Genomic DNA, 26637 nt, shown 5'->3' with positions numbered 1-26637 from the left:
CCTATTCACCTTGATTTATCTAAAGACAGAACAAAACTCGTAGGTATTTCTGTGGGAGACAGATTTATCTATTCAATAGACTTTTCTGTGTGATACAGATTTGTTTATCAAGTCTTCGACTTTGGATCGTAGCAACTCTTAGTTGTGGGTGAGATCAACTAAGGGAATCAAGTGCGTAGTATCCTGCTGGATCAGAGACGTGAGGAACGCAACTGTACCTTGAATCAAGGTGAGATTCATTAGGGTTCAACTACAGTACAGTCCGAAGTTAACTTGGAGTAGGCTAGTGTTTGTAACGGCTTAATACAGTGTGGTGTTCAAATCTGGACTAAGTCACGGGGTTTTTCTTCATTCGCGGTTTCCTCGTTAACAAAACTTCTGGTGTCTGAGTTATTTCTTTTCCGCATTATATTTTGTTATATAATTGAAATATCACAGGTTGTGCGTTGAATCGATAAGTTGGTAAATTCAGCCTTTGGTTGTTGATTGAAATTAATTGATCCTTGAACATTGGTCTTTGGTACCATTCAAGTTATTTCTCTTATATTCAATCGGGCTCGCAAATTCCTATTTGTTTGATTGCGGATTGAATTGAGATATAACTCTTTGATATACTTTTCTTAAGATTGAGTCTGACTGTCTAGTTGATTCTCTTGAAAGTATATTGGAGTTAGTCTATATAGATTGCTAAGAGAAATATTCGGTGAGGTTGTTAGACCCCCGCTTTTTCAGAGGACCATAAGTGTTTAATATGAAGACGTGGACCATAGGCATATTTACAAAGACACCTGGGTGCATAGTGCATATTTTTATAAGAAATAACTTTTGGATAGGTTGCAGTTGGGTACATAATGTATTCTCGGGATGGTTTAATTATTATTATTTTTTTCGAATTTCATATCAACATTTGATCCTGTTTTGCAGAGATTTTCGAGTCCTTTCAAAAAATATAAATTTTATAAAAATCCGACTTATATTTCGGAAGTTAAGACATTTCTCGCGATTAATTTTAAACTGGAGAGGTAAAATAAATAGCAGAGAGAAAAGATATGATAAAGAATAAAGTTTAAAGCAAATGCTATATATGACTAAATTTTCTTGTGTCTTTTTCACCTAGACCTATATTTTACAAGTCCATTACTCCCATATTTTATGAGTTTTGGGAAATCAACCCATTTTCCGATTCCCATATAGGAAGAAAAACAAAATCAAACTAGATGTCCTGGGAAGGACCTGTATTGTAAACAATACATAAAGTACAAAAACAAATAGTGCCATGCTAGCAATAATAAGCGCTTGCAAATTGGTATAAGCAACATACTTATGAGGCGAGATCCCGTGTTTATTACGAGCATATGAAATTAATTCTAAACAAGTATCACAAATTTAACAACTTATCAACTTGAAAGACATAAAGATTGATAAGAAATATGGGATTGGGAAGAAATCAACCTGGCATATATACTTGTATTAATTGTTGAAACCGAATGAAATAATAGAGATCACTCTGAAGTTTGCTTCTTGATTACGTGTCATGTTTATAGATATACCTTTTTAGTTTGGTAGTTACTAGTTACCATTTTCATGAGTAAGTTTTAGTTCGTTTCATGCATTTACTACCACAATAAAATAAGTATGAAGAGGTGGAATGAACTATTATATATTGTTCAAATAACATGTTTTTGCTTCCTGGAAGATCTTTCATTGACAATTCAGGATACCTTGAGATTATTCAGGGGAAAGCACACACCAGTTCTGATGTATGAAGAGGTATGAGCTGGATCTAACCTGGACCAGACCTAGACCCATATTAGGGATATAAGTGGAGTCAGTAAACCCATTCGAAGATTTTGCTAATTATTTTCATGTATGCAAGTCCTTATATATTAACAACGGAAATCTATTTCATTTCAAGAAATACTGATGCATCTAAATTTATATAATGGCTTCTTACTATAGAACTAAGGTTTACAGTTGGTCAAACTCATTGACTTGGGTCATTTATAAGGATATCGCCAAGTTTGTTCTTCTCCCAGGAAAAATGGCACCTACTGTCTATTTTACCCTTATTTGCTTACCGAGAAAAAAGAAAAATGAGTTATAGTAGAGCTTCGTTAAATTAATTCGTGATAAATTGATAATTTCGCTAAAATAATAATTTTTTCCAGTTTCGACTTGGATCGGTGTGCTAAATTAATAATTCCGCTAAATTTAAAAGATAATAAAAATTTAAAGTTTCCAATAGGTCCAAACTAATAATATGTAAACTAATAATCAATGTAATAACACTAAATAATGGTAGTTTATTAAAATAAGAATCCAAATTTATTTGTTTCTTGTTCATATATATATAATATTGGACTTCATCTCTAAGTTTTTGTTGTTTCTAGAAAATTTCTGGAGTGATTTTATTGTGTCGTTCTTCTTACTGTTTCAATATTTAACATCAAAGTATATATATTTACACAAATAATATATTTATAAATGTGGAAGGGTTATACAATAAAGAAGCTACTTTTAGGGTTACTAGTATTAACTTTCGAAATATTAAGTCCATGAATATAGTAACCAGGAAAACAATGCAGTCAGAAATTGAAAAACCAGGGGTCTAACAACCACACCCATATTTCTTTTAGACAATCTGTATAGACTAACTCCAATATATTTCCAAGAGAATCAACTAGACAGTCAGACTCAATCAAGGAAAAAACATCCAAAAGTTATATCTCAATTTCTAAAATCAATCTGCAATCGAACAGACAGAAATCTGTGAGCCGGATTAATATGAGAAATAACTTGGAAGGTACCAAAGACCAATATCCAAGTGTCAATCAATTTATATCAACAACCAAAGGTTGGATTATATAATTGATTGAAATACGCAAAACCATCACTGTGATATTTCAATTATATAAAAATATAATGCGGAAAAGAAGTAACACATACACCGTAAATTTTATTAACGAGGAAACCGCAAATGCAGAAAAACCCCGGGACCTAGTCCAGATTTGAACACCACACTGTATTAAGCCGCTACAGTCTCTAGCCAACTACAAGTTAACTTCGGACTGGAATGTAGTTGAGCCCTAACCAATCTCACACTGATTAAGGAACAATCACGTTCCTTATGCCTCTTGAACCATGCCAGATTTTGCACATTTGATTCCCTTAGCTGATCTTACCCATGGAAGCAAAAGTCGAACACTTGATACACAAATATGTCTCACACAGAAAAGTCAATTGAATAGATATGTAACACCCCGAGTTTCGGACCAGGGTCAAACCCGTATGGAAATCCGAACTCAAAGCATTACGGGTCGGAAACCTTATGAAACAATAATTCACTATTTAAATATCTTAAGTTATATTCTCAACAAACATTGATATCAAATTATATGTCATGCAATTATAAATAAACAATTCAATCACTAAGCTACTCATTCTTAGCTTTCGCTGCACCACTCCGATAAATCTGCAAGGATGTCAATTGGGGTGAGATGACAGCTCAATAGAATGCATTCCCAACTCTCCAAAGATGCGCAAACATAATAATTTTATCAAGCAAATACATATACTAAGAAACACATCACGACTTCGGCGAATCAATGTTATATTCGACAATCACATTACCAATAATGTTTCTAATAAATTATCTTGTTTAGATTCCAATCATGAATTCACAACGCCAATAATATTTCAAACAAATAATCTAATTTACGATTCATTACATCATTGAAAATAACACAATTCATACATTTGAATTTCACACCCGAGTTCATAACACCAATTATGTTTCCAACAAGTCATTTAATCTAGATTTCAACACATGATGCACAAATTAATATTGTCATCACAACAAGTAACCATGAGTTCACGGTACGAAAACCTTGGTTCATACACCACCTATCGTTTATCGGCACGGACAACCTCCATTGATGGTCAGGACAAAAATTCCTATGGGGATCATACCCATCTTCTCTCGGGGATCATTACCCGTTTCATTCACCATAAAAAAACCTTGGTTCGTATACCACCTTTCGTTTACCGGCACAGACAGCCGCCATCGATGGTCGGGAAACACAAGTTCCCATGGGGATCATTACCCATTTAACTCTCGGGGATCATTACCCGCCGTTAGCTTGAAACCATATTTCATCTAACGGTAAAACATGAACTCATTTCAATATTTGAAATCATTTTTACTAACAATACAAGCAACCATGGCTTAACAACATGAATTTCAATCAAGCATTTATGCAACCAAGTTAATTGCAAGCATTTTACATCATACACGTCAAGGTGAATAATTTATCCGATCTTTATAAAATTTCATTAGGACCTGCATAACTCAATAAACAACCACTTATCCAAATTTCACATAAAACTAACGGTTCAAACAAAACTTATTGAATTTACAATGACATTCTAAAACCTTGGCAGATTACATGTCATTACCAAATAATTCATGATAAATTCATATTAACCTGGAATTGAGCAAACCCAAATCACAATGAAATATATCACAAATATCTACGACTTTTGGCAAGACTATAAATCATTATAGAATAGTTAAGATTTCCTAAACACACCAAAACCACATCAAAGAGAAACTGGCCAGAAATTCAGAAATCCTTATCGAAACAAAAATAAATATTCAACGGTGAATTTACGGTGGATTATTATCAAATTTTAACCAGTAAAACCCAGTCTTATTATATATCACACGAACCAAACTGATCATAAATCGGATGCCTGAAATGATGCAGATAAATTTCAGAAACCTAACTATACAAAATCATACAAGGAAACACACGAGGACAAACACCAAAAGATAAATGGATTAAACATTCTACCATTTATTAGCTATAATATCCTCTAAGTTTTCCATAGCCTTCTTCTCTAAAACCTAGATCCATCTTCTTCTCCTTCTTTCTAGTTCTTTTGGTTTTCTAATCTAATTGTTTTTTTTGCTTTTTTTTTTATATTTAACTACCCTTTCAATTTCCTCAAATTTATTAACTTATAGAATTATAATTAGGTGATTATTTTTATACCCTTTTTTTTGATAAGAAAAGGGAATGCATTAAAAATTACTGAACCGATACATTGTTTTTATCCTTATCCAGTTTTTCTTGCAAGAAATCTGGCGGATTGATATATGAACTATCATTATGAATTCTCGAGTGTTTTGTTAAACAGTCTGCTACACTGTTAGCATCTCTCTTTACCTGAATACATGACCAATTTGGATAGTTTTTCAAAATAGAAATGCATTCTTGAACAACACTATTTGTTGTCCATTTTATTGCTCCTAAACTACCATTGATGGCATTGACCACATTAATACAATCTCCTTCTAAATCCAGAGATTGTATATTTTTCTAATTAAATAAACCCAAATAGACTAAGGCAAAGGAAAGAAAAATAACTGTAACAAAAGGTTACCTGACTCGTATACAACTCGACCCGAATAGGTAAATAAAAATACCGGATATTACAAGATAAATCTGTTTCCAATAGAAATACCTACGAGTTTTTGTCCTGTCTTTTGATAAATCAAGGTGAACATGAACCAATTGATACATCCGGTCTTATATTCCCGAAGAACATCCTAGTAATATCAATCACCTCACAATAATCTTAATTGTATGGAAGCGAAACAAGATATTGCGGAATCATAAACGATGTTTATGCCTACTTTTTATCTTACCTATCGCAGATTAAATCTCGACCAAATCTTAGAGAAGATATTACTCAATACGAAAGAAAAAAGTAAGATCAGAACACGCAACTACAGAGAAAATTGTTGGGTCTGGCTTCATAATCCCAATGAAGTCTTTAAGTCGTTAACCTTTAATGGTTTTAGGAAAAACCTAGGTTAAAAGAGAATCGAATCTAGTCGCAACTAGTATCACACATGAGGTGTAGGTATTAGGTTTCCCAGTTGCTAGAGTTCTCCCTTATATAGTCTTCCAATCAAGGTTTGCAATCAATGATACCTTGGTAAAAAAGCATTCAATATTCACCGTTAGATGAAAACCTGATTATAGTCAATGTGACGGACCATAAAATTACGCCTAGCGTTCCTGGGCGCGCAGACCATAACTTCCCTGATGCGCCATTGATGAAGCTACAGTTCGGTCCTTAAAGATACGCAAATGGACGTTCATTTTACTTTGCGAGTATGCTCGTGGAGTATGATGCAGCTAACTTAGCTTCCACACCGTTCCAAACTTACCCTTATCCGTTAAAGGGTACAAGTCCATTAGGCCAAGGCCAATGCATTCTTTCATGCATCCCTGGCTCTGCCTCAACGTTGGGAATTCATCACTTAATTTCCTACCTGGATGAGCAAACGTCATACCGCCGAGTCTTGTCCATGTGTAAGGCATAAGCCTTGGACTTAGGCATAGGCCGCCCCAATCCTATTGATATTTCCCTACTGCACTTACCAACTCTGTGTAGCTTGATAGGAAGTATGAGAATTCCCTTGCTGGCATGAAACTAAGCCTCATCAAGCTTGGCCACAATCATCTCTTGCATCGAGCCACCGAGCTTAGATGATATGAGGGGCCAACGTTCTAGACCGGAAATGCTGCAAATCATTGCGGCTACCTACGTTCCATTCCCTACTCTAAAGGGATCAAGCACAGACCGTACTTCATCCACGAAGGGACGGAAAACTTAAACCAACTTGTTTTCCAGGTCGTGGCCAAGCAATAATGGTAATGCCCTAGTCCGTGTAAGCCGTTTCGTCAAAATACATATAGGATATGCATTATTGAGATCGTGGCATGGAATAGTAATGCCCATGTTAAACATGTTCCATTTGCAAGTCTACCAGCTATAAGTGAGGCCTAAGCATCATTTACACCGTTCCGGCTATGCTATAAAACTTACTTGGTGCATGGTCCGCATATGCACCTTCAACTAACTAACCCTCCATATATATGCTAACTTGCAATTATACAACTTTGGAAAGGGATGCAAAATGACTTCGCCAAGTCCCAAGGTCGTGATGGTTGCACATGACTCCCCTGGCCAAATGCAATGTACGCCAGTGTTGGCTGTACATATAGTTCTGGTTCGCAGGCCAGTTCCAATGTTAGGCCATGATGGCTGAACATTTCCTGATCCAGGACCAGTGAAGGGCCGTGATGGTTTTATTTCCGGCTTTGGCCCATAGACCACTCCAATGTCCAACCTTGATGGATGTCCGCTTCCAACCCGATGTCCAGGCATGATGGTTGTCCGCTGCCAACCCGATGTCCATCCATGATGTTGTCCACTTCCAACCCGATGTCCATCCATGATGGCTGAACATTGTCAACGCATTGGCCAAGGACCAATGTTCATTTTCCTACGCAACAGAATTTTTGCATGAAGCTTCATCTCGGGCCATGGCGCATGTTTTAGCATGCGCAATGCTAAAAACAAGGGGTGTTACAGTCAAGCTAATATCTTTCAACCGTTAGATCGAACTTAGCTTGTTATACACAAATGAAATGTCACTCCATGTAGGTATGAGTAACCATACCCAAACGTGTGCACATAGTTGGCTCAACAATAGTTAACCGAAATTATCAATATGAACACTTTCATTTCAACCTTGTTCATCTTAATCACAACTAGTTCAAATGACTCAAATGAAACTAGTTCTAGAGTTGTTCAATTGTTTATATTCTCATAGAACTATTCAAGACACAATTGAAGCAAAATCGATTTTGATTCACTTGAATCAATTCATGAACACTATAACCACAGATTACAAAAGATTGCATTCCTTATTATATATGTATTTGTTCGTGAACAAACCGATTTTAGAACTTAACCAACTCAAGTATGCAAACAGGTACGCATAATTAGAGTTCCAGCATTGGTCTGGGTTCGCCAGTATGCGAACGGGTAAGCATACTGTCGTACGTTACCAAACTCAGTTGAATTCCCAGACTTGAACTGTTAAGCCAGAGGCATAAGGTATGCATATTATGGTTCCAGGACTTTGAATAACTTGCAACAGTTAGCATACAAGTACGCATACTATGTTATATCCAATTAATGATTAATCGTTCTAAACTCCATGTTAATCATTGAAATATTCATGAAAGACGGGAATAGCTGTCTCACACAAACTATTAGCTTCAAAGCAATTTTCAAGTGATCAATAAATCAATACGAAACATTCCGAGTCTATATCAAATGACTGTCTCACACAAATCATGTAAGATGTTACCAGGCGATCTTCACATGATCATCTTTTGACTTTCATCAAGAATAAAGATGAACTTGGTTAAAGCGAAAGCTTACCAACACATATTTCGATAAATATGTAAGCAAGTTAAACTCAACTCGAAATATCAAATGTGTATAAAGTAAAGTCTATATAGCTATACGACTTTTGTCTCAATAGGATATAGAATAGAAATAGACTTCTGAGTGATAGATGAGTTCAAGTCTCCACATACCTTTTGTTCATGAGGTTCCACAAGATCCCCTTAGTATTTCTTCGTCTTCAATCGATGAACGCCGTGAAATCTAAAGCTCAATTACACATTCTATCATAATCCGAGACATAGGTATAAGTAGACTAGAAACCAAGACCTATAGTTTTGGCAACTAAACTTGACAAACAAGGTTGAGATAGAAACGCTTGCGAGTTCGACCGAGGAGTGCTCTAACAATTTCCCCCTTGGTCGATTTTAGTGACAAAACTATCAATATATATGGATTACAAAATAAATAAACTTTGTAGCTTCTCATCCAAATGCTTGATTTACTTGGTTCTTCGACATTAATCGAAATCTTCGTCACTTCCAAGTACTCCAGTGATTCTGAACATGTTCAACTCAGCATCATAGTTGTTGAAGATCTGTAGCCATAACAATAAGAAAACCATTGTTCTCAATTATGGATATACAGTGTCATAGTATTATTATACAGCATGAAAGTCCAATTGTATCACAACTTTGATAATAATACTAGGTTAATATGTATCACTCTCCCTTAGTCAATACTTCATCTCACAATGAAAACCACTCCCCCTTACATAATGATCTGTAAACCATATGTATTTGTAGTGTGAACTACACATTAATTCTCCCCATTTATGTCACTATAAATTGCAAAGGTACGAAAACTAGCGGGATCATAATGAAATTCTCATAGAGATACTTCATGACTAAAAGAGAACATATCAACTTTGTTTCGATGATTTCACATAGTAGAAACATAGTTTATTCATCAAGGAGTTTATAAAGATACAAAAAAAAAAAAATCCTACGATATTCCACAGCCGCACTCCCCAGAAAGATTTGGAAATTAATCACAAGTTCAATTAAGAAATTTACCCCATAAAATGTCATTCCCGAAAGGAACAAAAAGAGCGACCTTACTTTCACAAGAAAAGAAGGATTTCTTCGAACATTAACAAATCACATGAAACATGAATTTGTATCCAGAAAACTCAATTAAATTAACCACAAGAGAACCCATGATTAATTTAATCGAAAATGCTCAACATAAGAGAACTTAGGGAGACATACAATACTTTCACATAGAAGTGGATTAGGGAAAGATCAATACTGCAGAATATTCAAACATTCATTCTATTTTTCATCAATATTTGCATAATGATATCATAGACTTAATCTTTGCAATTCAAAAGTGCATTCTATTTTCCATCATTTTTTGCATAATGACATAATGGACTTAACTTTTGACATATATGGGACAATCATAGTTCACGGACGCAAACACACATTTACTATAACAATTTTTGCAATATATAAAACCAATAAAGATTAATACTGAAAAAATCATCTTCCAAACAAACTTTAAAGTTTAAATAAATAAATCTAAAAACATTGTAAAATGAAAATCGTTGGCAATAGCAATGTGTAATCACAATATAAGCTATAACAAACCCTAGTTATCCTTCTTAAAACAGAAGAATAAATTCTCATAAGAAGTTTCCTAGACAAAAATATAACTCCTAAGAAGAACCGAACTGAAGGTATTCAGACATAACCAACAACCAGAGATCGAACAAAAACAAGCTCATCAGTTGCTTTCTTCAGTTTGTTTTTCCGAAATTCAAGATTCTTTGTTGCAATTTCAAGTCGTTCACGAACAACTCCAAAATCTGGAAGAAGATTTCCCACCAATTGAGATGACATCTGAGATGGAAGTTTGTTTTTATGATCAACTGCATGGTATCAGGATATGATAACGAGGTTCTCATGAAACTCAATAACCTTGCCCTCTTCAACTTTGTCTTCCTTTTTGCATCCATCCATTGTGCACACCACAAAAAATTCAAGAGAACTCTTGAAGTTACGGAACGTGTATGTATCAAAAGAAGAGGAAAACCATGATACATATATATGCGTGCTTCATAGGGAAACCTTAGGGTTACTCATTTACGTTCGGTAAGGGTCGGGTACACAAACGTCCGTGGTTATGAGCCAGGCTCAAAACAAAAAATACAATGGAGCACATTCTAATGACAGAACAACTTAGCTCATAAGTGAGCACAAGGTAATTGTGGAAAACAACAAATCAATTGTCATTAGGAAAAAAACGAGAGTTTTTAAGGTAAACAACAAAACCAATATTCTCAAGAGTTATCGATCAAAAATATATTACATTATGTAATGATTAACCGGAGCAAGGCTCAACAGTAAAATGATCATTTTATGCTTAAATTGAAAAACAGATACAACAAAGACCACTTTGTCAAGAAGAAAAACTTCTTGAGAATTATGAGCATTCCTCACACGGTCTCAAAGAGGATGCTCACTTGAAAGCAGACAAGTTGTAATTTGACGAGCATATAACTCATCAAGTTTATTGACATTTTCCCTTTTTCTTTCATGAAAATATTCAGAAAAGTTAATAGAGTTAGTCTCAAGAGAATTAACAAGAGGAGGACAAGAGATACCTGAAGCTGCTGCCTTCCTTGCCTTCTTAATACTGCGCTTGAGTCTGTTTGTACTGGTCTTTAGTTTCGAAACACGATTATTGATATGAATATGCTCAGGAAAGATTGACACTTTTGATCCAACACTTCCTCTAGTCACGGAAGAAATGTTCGAAGAAGTTTTCTTGCTCATTGGATCAACAAGACAGTCATTGGTCTGTATAACACAAATTTTTTTACAATTGTAGAAAGCCGTTGTGTTTTCTTTACAGGCGATACTTGGCTCATCACAACACTTTTCTTGTCTGAGAGTTGGAAAATTAAGACCAGTAATATGAGAAACCGGTTTGATTACTTCCTTAGACATCTAGATAAGAATGTTATGAAGATTTTCATTCCGCAAACAAAAACGACATCTCCTCTCAAGATGACCTTTGTTTCCGCAATAATAACATCTGCATGGAGAGTTATTAACTTTTCTCATATGACTAGTTTTAGGAGGGATACTACCTTTGTTTGTTAAAACTTCTGATGCCAAAGATAAAGTTTCAATTTTCCCATCAATGGAACTCTTATGCTAGAGGTTGTCATTAGCGCAGACAAATCTGACCACACCACAACTTGGAGCGTTTATTCCTTCATAGCTCAAACCTCGTGTATTGCAATGTTTTTTACATGGTCCCGGCATAGTAGTTAATTTGGTCGAGCTACCATTGAACTTTTTCAAGTTCTCCTCCAGTGATTTGACCTTATCAAGAGCAGCTTTTAGGTCAGTCTCTAATTTTTTTTCTTTAGCAAGAAAAACGATTTCTCTGTCACTAAAACAACTTTTTTGAGAGTCATATCTTGCTTCATATTCAGCAAGTTCTTCTCTCAACTTAAAGAGATTTCGACGAAGATTTTCACATTCAGAATTCTTTGAACGCACATCTTCTTCACGATATTTAAGAAGGGATTGTAAGAGATTATATCCACAATCATAACCTTTAAAGAGATTTCTCATTTTCTTTTTTTCTAGACAGAGAAGAGCGTCAGAAACTCAGCCAAACAAGATGTTGACTTCTTTTTCTTTATGAGATGGTCAAAAAACTTGATATATTGAGAGACTTCCTCATTAACATCGTATCTGTCGTATGAATCCCTTTCATCTGAAAGATCATCCAACTGTTCATCTAGGCGCTTTTCCCAGTTATACACAGTTTCCAACCATGAAGAGGATGAGGAAGATTTCTCATGAGAAGTAGAGCTTTGAACCAAGTCAAAATTTTTCTGGACTGGTGGTGCGTTGTTTGAGGTAGTACCACTTTCCATAGAGTCAGATTGCTACAATCACAGACTTATGAGGTCTTGAACATGTTTCCCTGCTTTGATACCAATTGAAAAACCCGAGGTCTAACAACCACACCCAATATTTCGTTTGGGCAATCTGTATGGACTAACTCCAATATATTCCCAAGAGATTCAACTAGACAGTCAGACTCAATCAAGGAAAATATATCCAAGAGTTATATCTCAATTTCTCAAATCAATCTGCGATCGAACTGATAGAACTGTGAGCCGGATTAATATGAGAGAAAAAATTGGACGGTATCAAAGACCAATATCCAAGTGTCAATCAATTTATATCAACAACCAAAGGTTGGATTATCTAATTGATTGAACTACGCACAACTTGTGATATTCAATTATATAAAAATATAATGGTGAAAAGAAATAACACAGAGACCAAAATTTTTGTTAACGAGGAAACCGCAAATGTACAAAAACCCCGGGACCTAGTCCAGATTTGAACACCACACTGTATTAAGACGCTACATACTCTATCCTACTATAAGTTAACTTCGGAATGGAACGTAGTTGATCCCTAACCAATCTCACACTAATTAAGGTATAGTCGCGTTCCTTACGCCTTTTGAACCACGCCGGATTCTGCGCACTTGATTCCCTTATTAGCTGATCTCACCCACAACTAAGAGTTGCTACGACCCAAAGTCGAAGACTTGATAAACAAATCCGTCTCACACAGAAAAGTCTATTGAGTAGATAAATCTGTCTCCCACAGAAATACCTACGAGTTTTTGTTCCGTCTTTTGATAAATCAAGGTGAACATGAACCAATTGATACACCGGTCTTATACTCCCGAAGAACATCCTAGTAATATCAATCACCTCCCAATAATCTTAATTGTATGGAAGCGAAACAAGATATTGTGGAATCATAAACGATGAGATGAAGATGTTTGTAACTACTTTTTATCTTACCTATCGGAGATTAAATCTCGAGAAAATCTTAGAGAAGATAATACTCAATACGATATAACAACGTAAGATCATAACACACAACTACAGAGAAAATACTTGGGTCTGGCTTCAGAATCCCAATGAAGTCTTTAAGTCGTTAACCTATAATGGTGTTGTAGTATTTTTCGTGCGAGGTAAATAAGGATTCGTTTCTCGGACTTGTAAAGATTTAAAAATAAAGATATATACAGAAAATATGTCACAAGATCAAGAGGAACCAGGACTCAGGATTCCCATGTGTTTCATATTCAAGTGGCTCAGAAATTAATCCTAGGCGATTATAGCTCAAAATAAAACAAATATTAACTCTATCTTTGCCAAATTATATTCCATAAAATATTACTTGTATATTATAAGCATGGCACATCAAGAATCCATAGGACTAAGCATGTTCCATCAAACAAAATCACAAGTAATTAATTGAAATCATAAATCAATTAAAATCGGTGCAAAAAGTGAATTAAGAATTATTTAAATAACCACATGGCTGAAAAACAGCTTCCTCCATCATCCTAGTATTGGGGTTTAGCTACTCATAATAATCATGTTCTCAAAATACATACTTGATGCTCAAAATATGATTAAAAGAGTGATAAATAAAAAACAGTGAAACTACGACCCACAAAAGGCGTCCAGAAATCAACGATAGAAGACGACTGCTGTAAAACAACGATACTTAGCTGTTGCTGTTAACGCTTCGGAAAATAAGACTGCTCTCTGCAGTCTGTTCTTCGTGTTCTTCAACGTCCTCTAATGGCAGCAGCAGCAGCAGCAGGTGGGAATTGTTGTTAATCCTTCTTCATCGCTCCTCTGCGTCCCAAACCTTCCCCAAACTCTTGATAAAGCTTCTCTGAACTCCCACAGGACTTTTTATACTCGACAGGCCCAAAAATCTCTTGGTTTAATCCCGAATATCTTCTATTATTCTTCACGGCCTCGTCCGTTATTTTTTTCCCTGTGTACTCTGATTTCTCGTTAATAGCAGATATTTGGTTTTTAATAACTTTCCAAACTTTGTTAAGATAGGATAGAAGCAAATCTTATGATATCTTCTGCTGATTAATCACCATATCTTCGAAATATGTTCACGCTCCTGCTGTTGACGCTGTCTTCCTCCAACAGATTATCCAGCCCATTTTGATTAGTTAAATTGCCCAAACTAACTTTGTTTGATCAATACAAGTCCATCCCAATCATTTACAGCGATTGAATCTCGTTAAAACACGTCCAATAATCCAAGCCTAAATCTACCAGGCGTGAAAGCTAGTTTTCCCGCCAATTTTCTTCTTTCGAATTTGGGAAGGAAAGTGACCTCCCCTTTATCCAGTCCCAGTCTCCCTTTAGCACATGCCCGAAATGGGTTACCCCTTATCCAAAGTGAGGGTCCGTATAGTAATTTTCTCCCACGAGCGCAAAAACCACTTTTTTAGCCAATTTCGCCGCAAAAGCTTATTTCTCCAAAAATACCTACAGGGACATAAAAAGCCATAATAAATATAAAATCGAGCACCAATAAAATATACAATTGAGATTATATAAGACACATAAATGCGTCTATCAAATACCCCCAAACTTATTATTTGCTAGTCCTCGAGCAAATCAAATAGAAAATAAAATCCTAACTCACTGTCGCAGGCATCGTCGATTTCATTTAGCGTATGCAATAAGCCTTTAAACCCCTAGGTGTCCCTAGTGGCCGAGTTATAGTCTCGGGAGGGCTTACTAGAGATATACCCACAAAACCTTTATACTCCAGACCCTAGATATCTACAACGAACCTTAGAAGGCACAAAAGATCTCCTTGGTTGGCATACTTATTGACTACAGGAAGAAGTACCCTGATGCGAAATTCCAATTGTTGTACACGAGTTTGCACTCAAGCATACTAAAATTCATATAAAGTGACAGAGCTCTACTCAGATAGTTGCACTATGGACATCATATTCTGAGTCAAACTAATCACATGGAAAGATTAAGAGATGGATATAGAAAAACATAGATGGTTTTGATGTTTACTAAGTGAACGGCGTTTCCCATATCTGTCTGAAGGCCTCCGCCAAAATGAACCTATCCTAATGGATTGAGATATTAGTCTGACTAATATCAACACACTAGCATATACAAGGGAACCAGTGGTCGATAACCTAACTATAGGTCAACACAACTGGCATATACAAGGGTACCAGTGGTCGACTTTATTGAATTTATTCCTTTTGGTCAAATGGTCTGGTCTCAATATTTTCTCACTTTTCTTTTTTTTTTCTTCTTTTTTTTCAACTTTTTGGTAACTACCATTTTTTTTCATCTCTTTTTTTTTTTTTTTTTTTTTGTATCTCAATCACTCTAATTCACCCTAGCATTGGTAACAACTTGAATCGTGAGCCCCACCTAATCACTTAGAGAAACATAGTTTAAAAAAAAAATAAAATAAAAATAGAAGTGAAAAGGACTCAACGAGATATGGTGAAACTATCATGTTATTTCTAACACCTGAGCTCTGTGCTTTTATGAATAGACTCTTCTAGATGTTTCCATCTAATCAGATTGGTTCCTCAACTCCTACGATCAAAATGCTTCCATCCACTTAGATTAGTTAGTGCAATCCTCAATAGGCATAAATTTCTAGGTTCTGGAGTTTATTTATTCATACTGCAATTAAAATGTTTCTCCCATACCCCCAAACTTAAATCTAACATTGTCCTCAATGTTCTAAAGATGAAATTAAAAGCATGAACAAGGAGAAATTGTTACCATTTGAAGCAAAAGAGATAAGGAAAGATATTACCGTGTTGCATGAGCATGGGATACCTCCCAAGAAGTGCTAAGTTTAAAGTCTTCAGCCAGACTTAGAAAAGGATTGGTCAACTCGAACCATAAAGTAACAGTCGAAATAACTGTGGGTCTTCAAAACCAAATAGAGCTGACCATAGGAAACTATAGTGAACCAAGAAAATGGACAAGAATAGCATGCCCTTACCTAGTTTCATGAAAACTATCGTTAATTGTGGTTCAGGTTCAGGTTCTATGAAAGGGTCTAAATAGAATATTTTCATTGGCTGCGTTTCTTCATAGATGGGATCCGAATCACTAGGTCTTAGAGTCTGTAAAAACTCAAATACAAACTTAGAATCACGAAGTAATAACCTAAATAATTGCGGATCCTCTAAGTCAATCAGATATGACTTACATAGCTGACCACAGTGAGAGTAGTGGTCATTCTTAGGAAAATGTGTCGATTCTATTAATCTAAAGTACTTAGGCTTAGTCTCAGAACTTAATATTCGACTCATTTGAAACGTTCCCACAGTTGGAAGAAAACTATTTGGTGGGAAAACAAAGTCAATCTGGGTATCATAGCCTGGGAAAACCACATCAACCAGAGGATGGGTTTCTAATAACTGAACTCCTTCATGGACATCATTAGGCTCGGGAAAACGAGTACGAAGATAGTCTTGTAAGATGGTTGAGGCATTGATGCAAGTCCCACGTGAGGGATTTTTGTAAGAGTTAAAGAACATGGAGAATGATAATCACCCCCAAACTTAGAGTTTTCAGTGTCTCTAGATAGACCTCTAATTATTTCTTGAATTTCCGTATATTCAGAGTCCTTAAAATATTCAAGAGATTCTTCTAAGTTATTATCAGGTAGTGCATCTTTACTCATCTCTACGGGTCTATCTTCTTCTTCCAAGACTATTGTTTCTAAGTCGCGAGACTCTAAAACAGTATTTTCGAAATGAACCCGTTCCTCTAAACCACTATCGGCTTCGTAATCAAAAGGAAAATCTACATCTTCTAAAACGGTGGTATCCCTAATCAAATCCTCGTCCTTTTGAATAGGTGAATAATCATAAAAATTATTTGGATTTGAATTAGAAATAATATAATCACTATACAGCTCAATTGGATTACTAGACTCATGATCATTATGCCTACATATTTCAGATTCTTCATCAATATTATCCTCATCACAGTCCTCATTATAATAACATGAAAAAGGTCGAACCTCATCAAAACAAGTAGTGTTACCAATTCTAACCTCGTCATCTTGATTATGTGAATAACTATCTTCATTCTCAAGGGTATTATTGGATACACTATATTGGCAATTCAAGTAATTTCGAGCAATTCTTTCGTTCGTCTCAGCTATCCTATTGAGGTGGTCTTCTAAAGAAGGTTCACTCATTATTGTAGTTCTTTCGTCTATAATTATACTATTCATCTCAGCTAACTTACGCGTCGACTCAGCTAACTTCCTGAGGGACTCTTCTAAAGGAGGAATAAGAACAGAGGGATCATAAAAAGGACTACTTTTCAATAGTTTGATTGTATCCTCTAGAGACGAAGAACTCGTACTATAATCTTCTTGCTCGTAAGACTGATGCATGTGTGGATAGTAATTGGGCTCACCAGGGTATGACCCATATCCTTCCAAAGGATGGCGTTCCCAACCACTATTCCCAACATGGTCATAAAAAGGATGATGTCCATATTCAAATTCAGGTCGATACTCATTGTATTGGCTTCTATCATACCAGCTCGACATTCTTAAATGCAAGGTAATTCTACACAACCACAAACAAGGCCGACTCGACTCCACCAAAGCAAACCTAAAGATTTCTGGCAAACAAAAAGCATGATGGCTCCACTTAGATTGTTTTCTAGACCAGCTTCTATTCCTTCGAAAATGAATTCGTTACAATTTGAGCACACCCCTATAAAATCAATCCGAGATAACGTAAGTTGAATCGAGGCGAGGGAAGCTTAGTAGAGCTTTGATACCCAAGGCCTCACCGCATTAGAATGCGGCGCAGTCACGCATTCAACTCACAGAAACCATCATGAACTTTGAAGTGTGCTTAAATAGGAACCAATATTTTTCGAACGAGTTTCCTATTAAGCTCGTTACCCTATCAGTCTCGTTCTATTCCAAATTTTAAAGCTTGGGTTCGAGTTAGGTTTCGTTTTCCTAAGGAGGGAAAGAAGGGAGCGGTGATGAAATCCGAACCCTTATCTTGTATTGGACAGGCCTTGCCCTTTACTAGGAATTTAAAAACATTCCGGTTCGTCCTCAAACAATTATCACCTTAAGGAAGACAGTAACCCGCTTGCAGGAGATTCGCGGGTGTCTCGATTGGACTTACCTCCCGTACCAGACGGGCGATGAACCGTTGTCGTCGACTCGAGCCACGACTCCTATGCCGTGTACGAACCCGAGGGGACGAGACGATACAGTAATCGTCGTCCTTCCCTGCAAACAGTTTGTATTTAAGGGTACCCTTCCGTAGGGTTAAAAAAAAAAATAAAGTCCAATTGTTTAAAGTCTAAAGTCCAAAATAAATAAATAAAAAATTACAGTTTTCCTCACACACTCTAAAAAAATTAAAAATTAAAAATTAAATCCTAAAATTGTCCTTTTTCTTATCTTTTCGCTTTTCGCTTTAAGCTTTTTCCTCTCCAAGTCCTTAGTGCTCCACTTCGAACCTGTAAATCAAAGAAAAAAAGACAAAGTAAAAAGGAACAAATAATAAAAAAAAAATATAAACCTAAAAAAATAAATAAAAATAAATCTATAAACAAGTCCGCGTCGGCGGCGCCATTTTGTTGTGGTATTTTTCGTGCGAGGTAAATAAGGATTCGTTGCTCGGACTTGTAAAGATTTAAAAATAAAGATATATACAGAAAATATGTCACAAGATCAAGAGGAACCAGGACTCAGGATTCCAATGTGTTTCATATTCAAGTGGCTCAGAAATTAATCCTAGGCGATTATAGTTCAAAATAAAACAAATATTAACTCTATCTTTGCCAAATTAGATTCCATAAAATATTACTTGCATATTATAAGCATGGCACATCAAGAATCCATAGGACTAAGCATGTTCCATCAAACAAAATCACAAGTAATTAATTGAAATCATAAATCAATTAAAATCGGTGCAAAAAGTGAATTAAGAATTATTTAAATAACCACACGGCTGAAAAACAGCTTCCTCCATCATCCCAGTATTGGGGTTTAACTACTCATAATAATCATGTTCTCAAAATACATACTTGATGCTCAAAATATGATTAAAAGAGTGATAAATATAAAACAGTGAAACTACGACCCACAAAAGGCGTCCATAAATCAACGATAGAAGACGACTGCTGTAAAACAACGATACTTAGCTGCTGCTGTTAACGCTTCGGAAAATAAGACTGCTCTCTGCAGTCTGTTCTTCGTGTTCTTCAACGTCCTCTAATGGCAGCAGCAGCAACAGGTGAGAATTGCTGTTAATCCTTCTTCGTCGCTCCTATGCGTCCCAAACCTTCCCCAAACTCTTGATAAAGCTTCTCTGAACTCCCACAGGACTTTTTATACTCGACAGGCCCAAAAATCTCTTGGTTTAATCCCGAATATCTTCTATTATTCTTCACGGCCTCGTCCGTTATTTCTTTCCTTGTGGACTCTGATTTCTCGTTAATAGCAGATATTTGGTTTTTAATAACTTTCCAAACTTTGTTAAGATATGATAGAAGCAAATCTTATGATATCTTCTGCTAATTAATCACCATATCTTCGAAATATGTTCACGCTCCTGCTGTTGACGCTGTCTTCCTCCAACAGATTATCCATCCCATTTTGATTAGTTAAATTGCCCAAACTAACTTTGTCTGATCAATATAAGTCCAGCCCAATCATTTACAACGATTGAATCTCGTTAAAACACGTCCAATAATCCAACCCTAAATCTGCCAGGCGTGAAAGCTAGTTTTCCTGCCAATTTTCTTCTTTCGAATTTGGGAAGGAAAGTGACCTCCCCTTTATCCAGTCCCGGTCTCCCTTTAGCACATTCCCGAAATGGGTTACCCCTTATCCAAAGTGAGGGTCTGTATAGTAATTTTCTCCCACGAGCGCAAAAACCACTTTTTTAGCCAATTTCGCCGCAAAAGTTTATTTCTCCAAAAATACCTATAGGGACATAAAAAGCGATAATAAATATAAAATCGAGCACTAATAATATATACAATTGAGATTATATAAGACACATAAATGCGTCTATCAAATGGTTTTAGGAAAAACCTAGGTGAAAGGAGAATCGACTCTAGTCGCAACTAGTATCACACATGAGGTATAAGGATTAGGTTTCCCAGTTGCTAGAGTTCTCCCTAGTATAGTCTTCTAATAAGGGTTTGCAATCAATTGGTAACAAAGCATTCAATATTCACAGTTAGATCAAAACCTGATTAGAGTCAAGCTAATATCTTTCAACCGTTAGATCGAACTTAGCTTGTTATACACAAATGAAATGTGACTTCATTCATGTATGAGTAACCGTACCCAAACGTGTGCACATAGTTGGGTCAACAATAGTTAACCGAAGTTAGCCATATGAACACTTTCATATCAACCTTGTTCATCTTAATCACAATTATTTCAAATGACTCAAATGAAACTAGATCTAGAGTTGTTCAATTGTTTATATTCTCATAGAAGTATACAAAACACAATATAATTGAAGCAAAATCGATTTTGATTTACTTGAATCAATTCATGAACATTATAGCCACGGTTTGCAAAAGATTGCATTCCTTATTATATATAAATTTATTTGTTCATGTAACAAACCTATTTTAGAACTTAACCAACTTAAGTATGCAAACGAGTACGCATACTTAAAGTTCCAGACTTGGTTTGGGTTCGCGAGTATGCTAACGGGTACGCATATTGTCGTACGTGACCAAACTCAGTTGAATTCCCGGACTTGAGCTGTTAAACAGGTACGCATACGAGTATGCATACTAAGTTCCCGGACTTCAATTACGAAACCAGTATGCGTACGGGTATGCATACTATGGTTCCCAGACTTTGAATAACTTGCCACAATTAGCATACAAGTACGCATACTGTGCTATATCCAATCAATGATTAATCATTCTAAACACCATGTTAATCATTGAAACATTCTTGGAAGACGGGAATAGCTGTATCGCACAAACTATGAGCTTCAAAGAAATTTTCAAGTGATCAATATATCAATATTTCATACGAAACATTCAGAGTCTACATCAAATGACTGTCTCATGCAAATCATGTAATATGTTACCAGGCGATCTTCACATGATCATCTTTTGAATTTCGTCAAGAATAAAGATAAAATTGATTAAAGCGAAAGCTTACCAACACATATTTCGAGAAATATGTAAGCAAGTTAAACTCACCTCGAAATATCAAATGTGTATAAAATAAAGTCTATACAGTATATGACTTTTGTCTCAATATGAGATAAAATAGAAATAGACTTCTGAGTGATAGATGATTTCAAGTCTCCACATACCTTTTGTTGATGCAGTTCCACAAGCTCCCCTTAGTAGTTCTTCGTCTTCAATCGATGAACGTCGTGAAGTCTAAAGCTCAACTACACATTCTATCCTAATCCGTGACATAACTATAAATAGACTAAAAATCAAGACTTATAATTTTGGCAACTAAACTTGACAAACAAGCTTGACATAGCAACGCTTGCCAGTTCAGTGGTCTAACAGAAATAATAACCTTTATCCATCATTCTGGAGTGAGGCGCAGTGCAACTAATAAGTGGTTTAGTTGACATTATTCCACTAGTCATAATTGTCAGTTACAGATAAACTTTTCTAATATTTTTATGCAGAATATCCAAATTTGGATGTTAGATAAATTATCTTTTTAATCAATGGGTATTTAAACGGTCTCAAATGTTATTCGTGTTTTACATCCACAAATATTTTTTTTGAGGGGGTTCTTGCACCAATTTATTGTATTTCAAAATCACTAGATTACTTTTCGTTTGACGAATTTTGTATTAGGTATAAAAGGGGGGTTTTGAGAGGACGACGTTGTCTCAGGGATGTATGGGACAACATCACTTGGGGAAACAGCGTTTCTGCTTAAGAACGCTTAACCAAAATCAAACATTTAAGGCTTGCATTCCAATTTAACATACAATAAAACAATACTTCAAACATGTGGAATTTGTTGGGACATGAAATTATATCTCAAACAGTACTTCCACTTTAGCTGAAAACACAAGAAGAGGACCATACGGGTTTAATATAGCTCATGCATTCAGATTTGAGATAGAATATCCTTCTTAACCAACCTAGGTCTGCACACAGCCCTTGGTGAAGGTTCATCCACTTCCTCGATCACTTCATCATCATGGTCTACCCTTTTCCACTCAAAACACTGAACTAAACCACCTATAGCCAGTGAAATGGCCCGAAAAGCCATCCCAGAAGCAGGACATCCCCTCCGCCCCGCCCCAAACGGAATCCAGTGAAATCCATCCATTTTCCCTTCTTTGATAGCAGTTTCACGGTCAAATCTCTCTGGTATAAACTTAGTTGGTTCATCCCACCATTTAGGGTCTCTCATAATGCCCCAAATATTGATCGATAACCATGTTCCACGTGGAATGTCATAACCGGCGACAGTACAATCTTGCGACAACAAGTGTGGCAAAGGAATTGTTACTGCTGGGTGTAGTCGAAGCGATTCTTGGATTACACATTGGAGGTACGATAACTTCGGAAGATCTGATTCGGATATGAAACATCCTTCTTCTACATGGAAGTCTATCTCGTCTCTCAACTTTGCCAAAGCTTCAGGGTGCTTCACTAGAAGCGACATTGCTGCAACCATTGTGTCTACTGATGTTCCAATACCACCCGAGAACATTGTCTGCAATGAAACAAAAACATTCCCCAAATCATACTTCTAGCGGGTCATAGAATTTTGGTTTCAAGTTTTCAAGGGTCATAGAAGCAATCCAAAGAGTTTTAGTTCCCAATAATAGTAAATTATTAACAAGAATATAGAAAAAGAATAGAGTTTGATACACAATTACCCCAATGATGCCTTTGACAACTTCGTGAGTGTAAGTCTCGGGTTCATCCCGTTGTAGACACATAAGAACTCCGATTAACGGCTTATGCTCAGCCTTTCTTTCGTCAACAACATCATTGTCTGCTTTGCTACTAGTGTCAAGATACTCTTGTATCAACTCATCCAAAAAGGCATCTTTATTTTTCCTCCCTTGTTTCAACTTCTTCTCAGTACTTCGATAACCAATCCATCGTAAAACAGGAAAAGATCAACCGTATGAATCAACCTTTCAGGAAGAAAACTCTCGGTAATCAAACGATCGAAACTCCATTTCTTACTTCCCTTATATGATCTCTTTCCACTTACTATCTTCATGATTATATTAAACCCAAACTCGAAAAACATAGGCCTCAAATCTACCTCATGGAATATTTCTGTGGAAGAGGAAGACAAACTTCTCTGGTAAAGTTGGTGCAACATATATTGAACTTCTTCATTACGAATATTAGATGTCTTTTGAAGGCTACTATGAGAAAAAATATCCATGTTCATTACTCGACGAAGGTTTCTCCAGTCTGATCCATACGATACCCATTCGAGAGTTTTATTATCGTAACCTAGATGTTTTGCAACAACAGCATGAGGGCGGTTAGCAAAAATGATGTCGTTTTTCGTAAGGCATTCTTCGATGGATGACGGAGAACTAAGAGCTAGAACAGATTGAGAACCCAAACGGAGATGTAAAACATCTCCGTAACGGTCAGAAAGATCTATTAAGACTTCATGTAGGGGTTTTTTCATGATAAGGTAAAGGTGTCCGATAATGGGAAAAGCTGGAGGACTTGGTGGCTTGTTTTTGGTGGTGCTTTTCTTAGAGAAAAGATTAGAGATGAGTAGTAAGGAAATCAAGAAAAGGAAGTAGTAGTAGTAGTTTGAGACAAAGGAAAAATTGAAAGTAGCCATATTCTTAGCCAAGAATTAAGTTTTATAACTACTGATGAATGTGGTGTAGAGATATTGTTCATCACATCTTCAAGAGTATATCTATATATATATGGCAAATTCACGATTACTCAGACATTCTGCGTTTTAGGCGAGCACTTGTCCAATTGCATTTGATTATCCATAAACAAATTCCTCATGGTTCTAGTAACTAGAAATCAATAATATCCCATGATAATCGAATCTGTTACAAATAATTAATAACAACTAGACGAGTCGGATTCCTTCCCACACAAAGTAGACAGATGTGAAAGCCATTGTGCCTAGAGTAACCGTGAGCCATGCCTAGCTAGTTGTCGGCTTTATTGGAATTAACATTCTATGCACCAAGTCTTTTGATGCAAGTTGGATTAGATAATGTAACATTGGTATTTTTAATTCGAAAGGAGATTGAATCCTGGATCTTGTTATTTATCCTGCAGATTTGTATCGAGTCGTGCCATTATCCCGCTTTCACTAAGTTTTTCGCGGGTCCGGCTATAGCATCTTCGCACATGATTCCAATGATGCGCCTTGAATTAAAAATGGAACGCGACACACTTTTGGTAAAATCAAAAATGTGAATTTTTGGGCACTTTACAGATGGAAAAGTAGAAGAAGTGCCACCCCACCCTAGCAACACTTGTTTTATCGTGAAGACTTCCGCACATGCAAATGAGTTAGAAGGTTGATTGCATATGAAAGTATAATGTAGGATCAGAATCTCGAAACAGTGATATCTTAGCGAAATTATCAACAACACAACACAACAGCGTCGCAGAACAATTTCAGAAATGATATAATAAACGACGTCAGTTAAAATCATGAGAAAGATGTGATGGTCCTGCGAAAATTAGAGAGTTTGCGAGATTAACATTTGTAAGGTTGCGAGAATGTCGCAAGCCATATTCGAAATAAAGGACAGATTAGATGTCATCCACTATGTACTTCCCTATAAATAGTCGTTCAGTTGTAAAGGAAAGAGAGATCTTTTTGAGTAAGAAACAAGTAAATAGGAGAGAGAAATTCTAGAGCAGAGGTCATTCTTGATTCCTTTATCTTTTCTTGTAAGAACATTCAAAGATTGATCAATAAAATTAAGAGTGTAAATCTAAAAATGAGTCGAGTAATAATGAAATCATATGAGGGGTGTAGTGTAGGATTTCCTGCAACTACATAATGGCGCTAAAAACATGGACTTCAAGATTGAAAGTTGAAGATTGTTGTTGAGAATGTTCAAATCAAGAAAGTGATTAAATAAATCAGTGAACCAGTTAAAAGAAAGATGATTAGAATTAATGAAGATGACAGAAGATTGGAGTATAATATGATAAAAAAACGATGGTTAATGAATTTCACGAAAGCATCAAAGGAAGAATACATAAATGAAATTTTGAAGGAAGGAAGGTTATGGCGGTAGAAAAGACATCACCCTTGAAAGATTGGGAAAATTAAAAAATTACATTCATGGCGGCAGAAATACCAAAAGAAAATTTGAACCACACATCTCCGTTGGTTATTACAGTGCCTATTGCGCGAAAAGAGAAGGAGACAACAACAAAATCCATGAGAGAATGGATATTGAACAGAATTTTAATCGATACAGGAAGTTTAGTGGATATAATATTTTATCATGCATTCTGGGGAATGGGATTTAAAGATGAAGAAATGTCCAGTTCAACATATTTTGTTCACGGCTTTGGAAAATCCACAACAAAACCTAAAGGAGAAATTGTGGTACGAATTCCACTTGGAGAGATCGAAACACACGTAACACTGTGCGTGGTGGATATGGAATCGCCATATAATATTTTATTAGGAAGACCATGGATACATGCGATAAAAGTTGTAGTATCAACGTTACATCAATGTATTAAATTCCCCAAACCAAATGGAATAGGTGAAATCATAGGAGATGTTGACAATGCGAAATTATGTCATCAAATTGAAGTAAAGCATTATGAAGGACAAGCAAAAAAGAAACAATTTCGCAGAAAGTTGGCAAAGGAAGCAAAGAAAGAAGAAGAATTTAGAGTATATATGATAAGGGCAAAAGAAGGCAAAGGAATACCCAGCGAAATTTCGGAGGAAGGAGAATGACCTGTGAAAACAATAAAAGAACCAACACCGATGGGAGAACCTAAACCCAGTTACACTGCCGCAGAACCAACAAAAGAAATAAACGTTGGATTATAGAAGAACCTCTAATATTGAGAATTGGAACCAAAATGGATGTGGAAGAAGAAGAAAGAACTGTTAACTTGTTGCGAGAATATAAAGATGTTTTCGCAGGAAGCATGGATGAGATACCGGGAATAGATCCATCAATTGCATGGCACAAGTTGGAGATTAACAAAAATGTGAGACCATTTAAACAGAGAATAAGAAAAATTTCAACAACTTACCATTCCCAAATAGAAGAAGAACTATAGAAAATGCTTGATGCGGGAATCATAAGAGAAGCTAAATACCCAGAATGGATAGCGAATATGGTCATTGTCACAAAGAAAAACAAAGGAATCAGGATTTGCATAGATTTCACTGATTTAAACAAAGCTTGCCCCAAAGATAGTTTTTCGTTACCAGATAT

The 26637-nt window shown here is 36.0% G+C and overlaps 2 protein-coding genes across 2 annotated transcripts; both read right to left on the bottom strand.

The window, feature by feature from the left end:
- Nucleotides 1–22283: 22283 nt before the first annotated feature.
- Nucleotides 22284–23164, bottom strand: LOC113339802 (cytochrome P450 81D11-like). Its single transcript, XM_026585027.1, has 2 exons — nt 23089–23164; nt 22284–22922 (listed from the first exon to the last, which is right to left on the bottom strand). The coding sequence occupies exons 1-2, from the start codon at nt 23149–23151 to the stop codon at nt 22308–22310; spliced, it is 678 nt and encodes a 225-aa protein (XP_026440812.1). The 5' UTR covers nt 23152–23164; the 3' UTR covers nt 22284–22307.
- A 118-nt stretch (nt 23165–23282) lies between these two features.
- On the bottom strand, nt 23283–24029 carry LOC113339602 (cytochrome P450 81E8-like). Its single transcript, XM_026584842.1, has one exon. The coding sequence runs from the start codon at nt 24027–24029 to the stop codon at nt 23283–23285; it is 747 nt and encodes a 248-aa protein (XP_026440627.1).
- Between the last annotated feature and the right edge of the window lie 2608 nt (nt 24030–26637).

This window comes from Papaver somniferum, unplaced genomic scaffold (assembly GCF_003573695.1).
Source record: "Papaver somniferum cultivar HN1 unplaced genomic scaffold, ASM357369v1 unplaced-scaffold_21, whole genome shotgun sequence".
Taxonomy (NCBI): domain Eukaryota; kingdom Viridiplantae; phylum Streptophyta; class Magnoliopsida; order Ranunculales; family Papaveraceae; genus Papaver; species Papaver somniferum.
Note: the sequence above shows the minus strand (reverse complement) of the source record. Positions and strands in the feature narration are given on the sequence as shown.

Excerpts from the sequence above, each read along its gene's own strand:
- LOC113339802 (XM_026585027.1), bottom strand. The coding sequence starts at position 23,151 with ATGTGTCTACAACGGGATGAACCCGAGACTTACACTCACGAAGTTGTC. Across the intron at positions 22,923-23,088 it reads TTGTCAAAGGCATCATTGGG|ACAATGTTCTCGGGTGGTAT; the intron begins GTAATTGTGTAT and ends GTTTCATTGCAG.
- LOC113339602 (XM_026584842.1), bottom strand. The coding sequence starts at position 24,029 with ATGGCTACTTTCAATTTTTCCTTTGTCTCAAACTACTACTACTACTTC.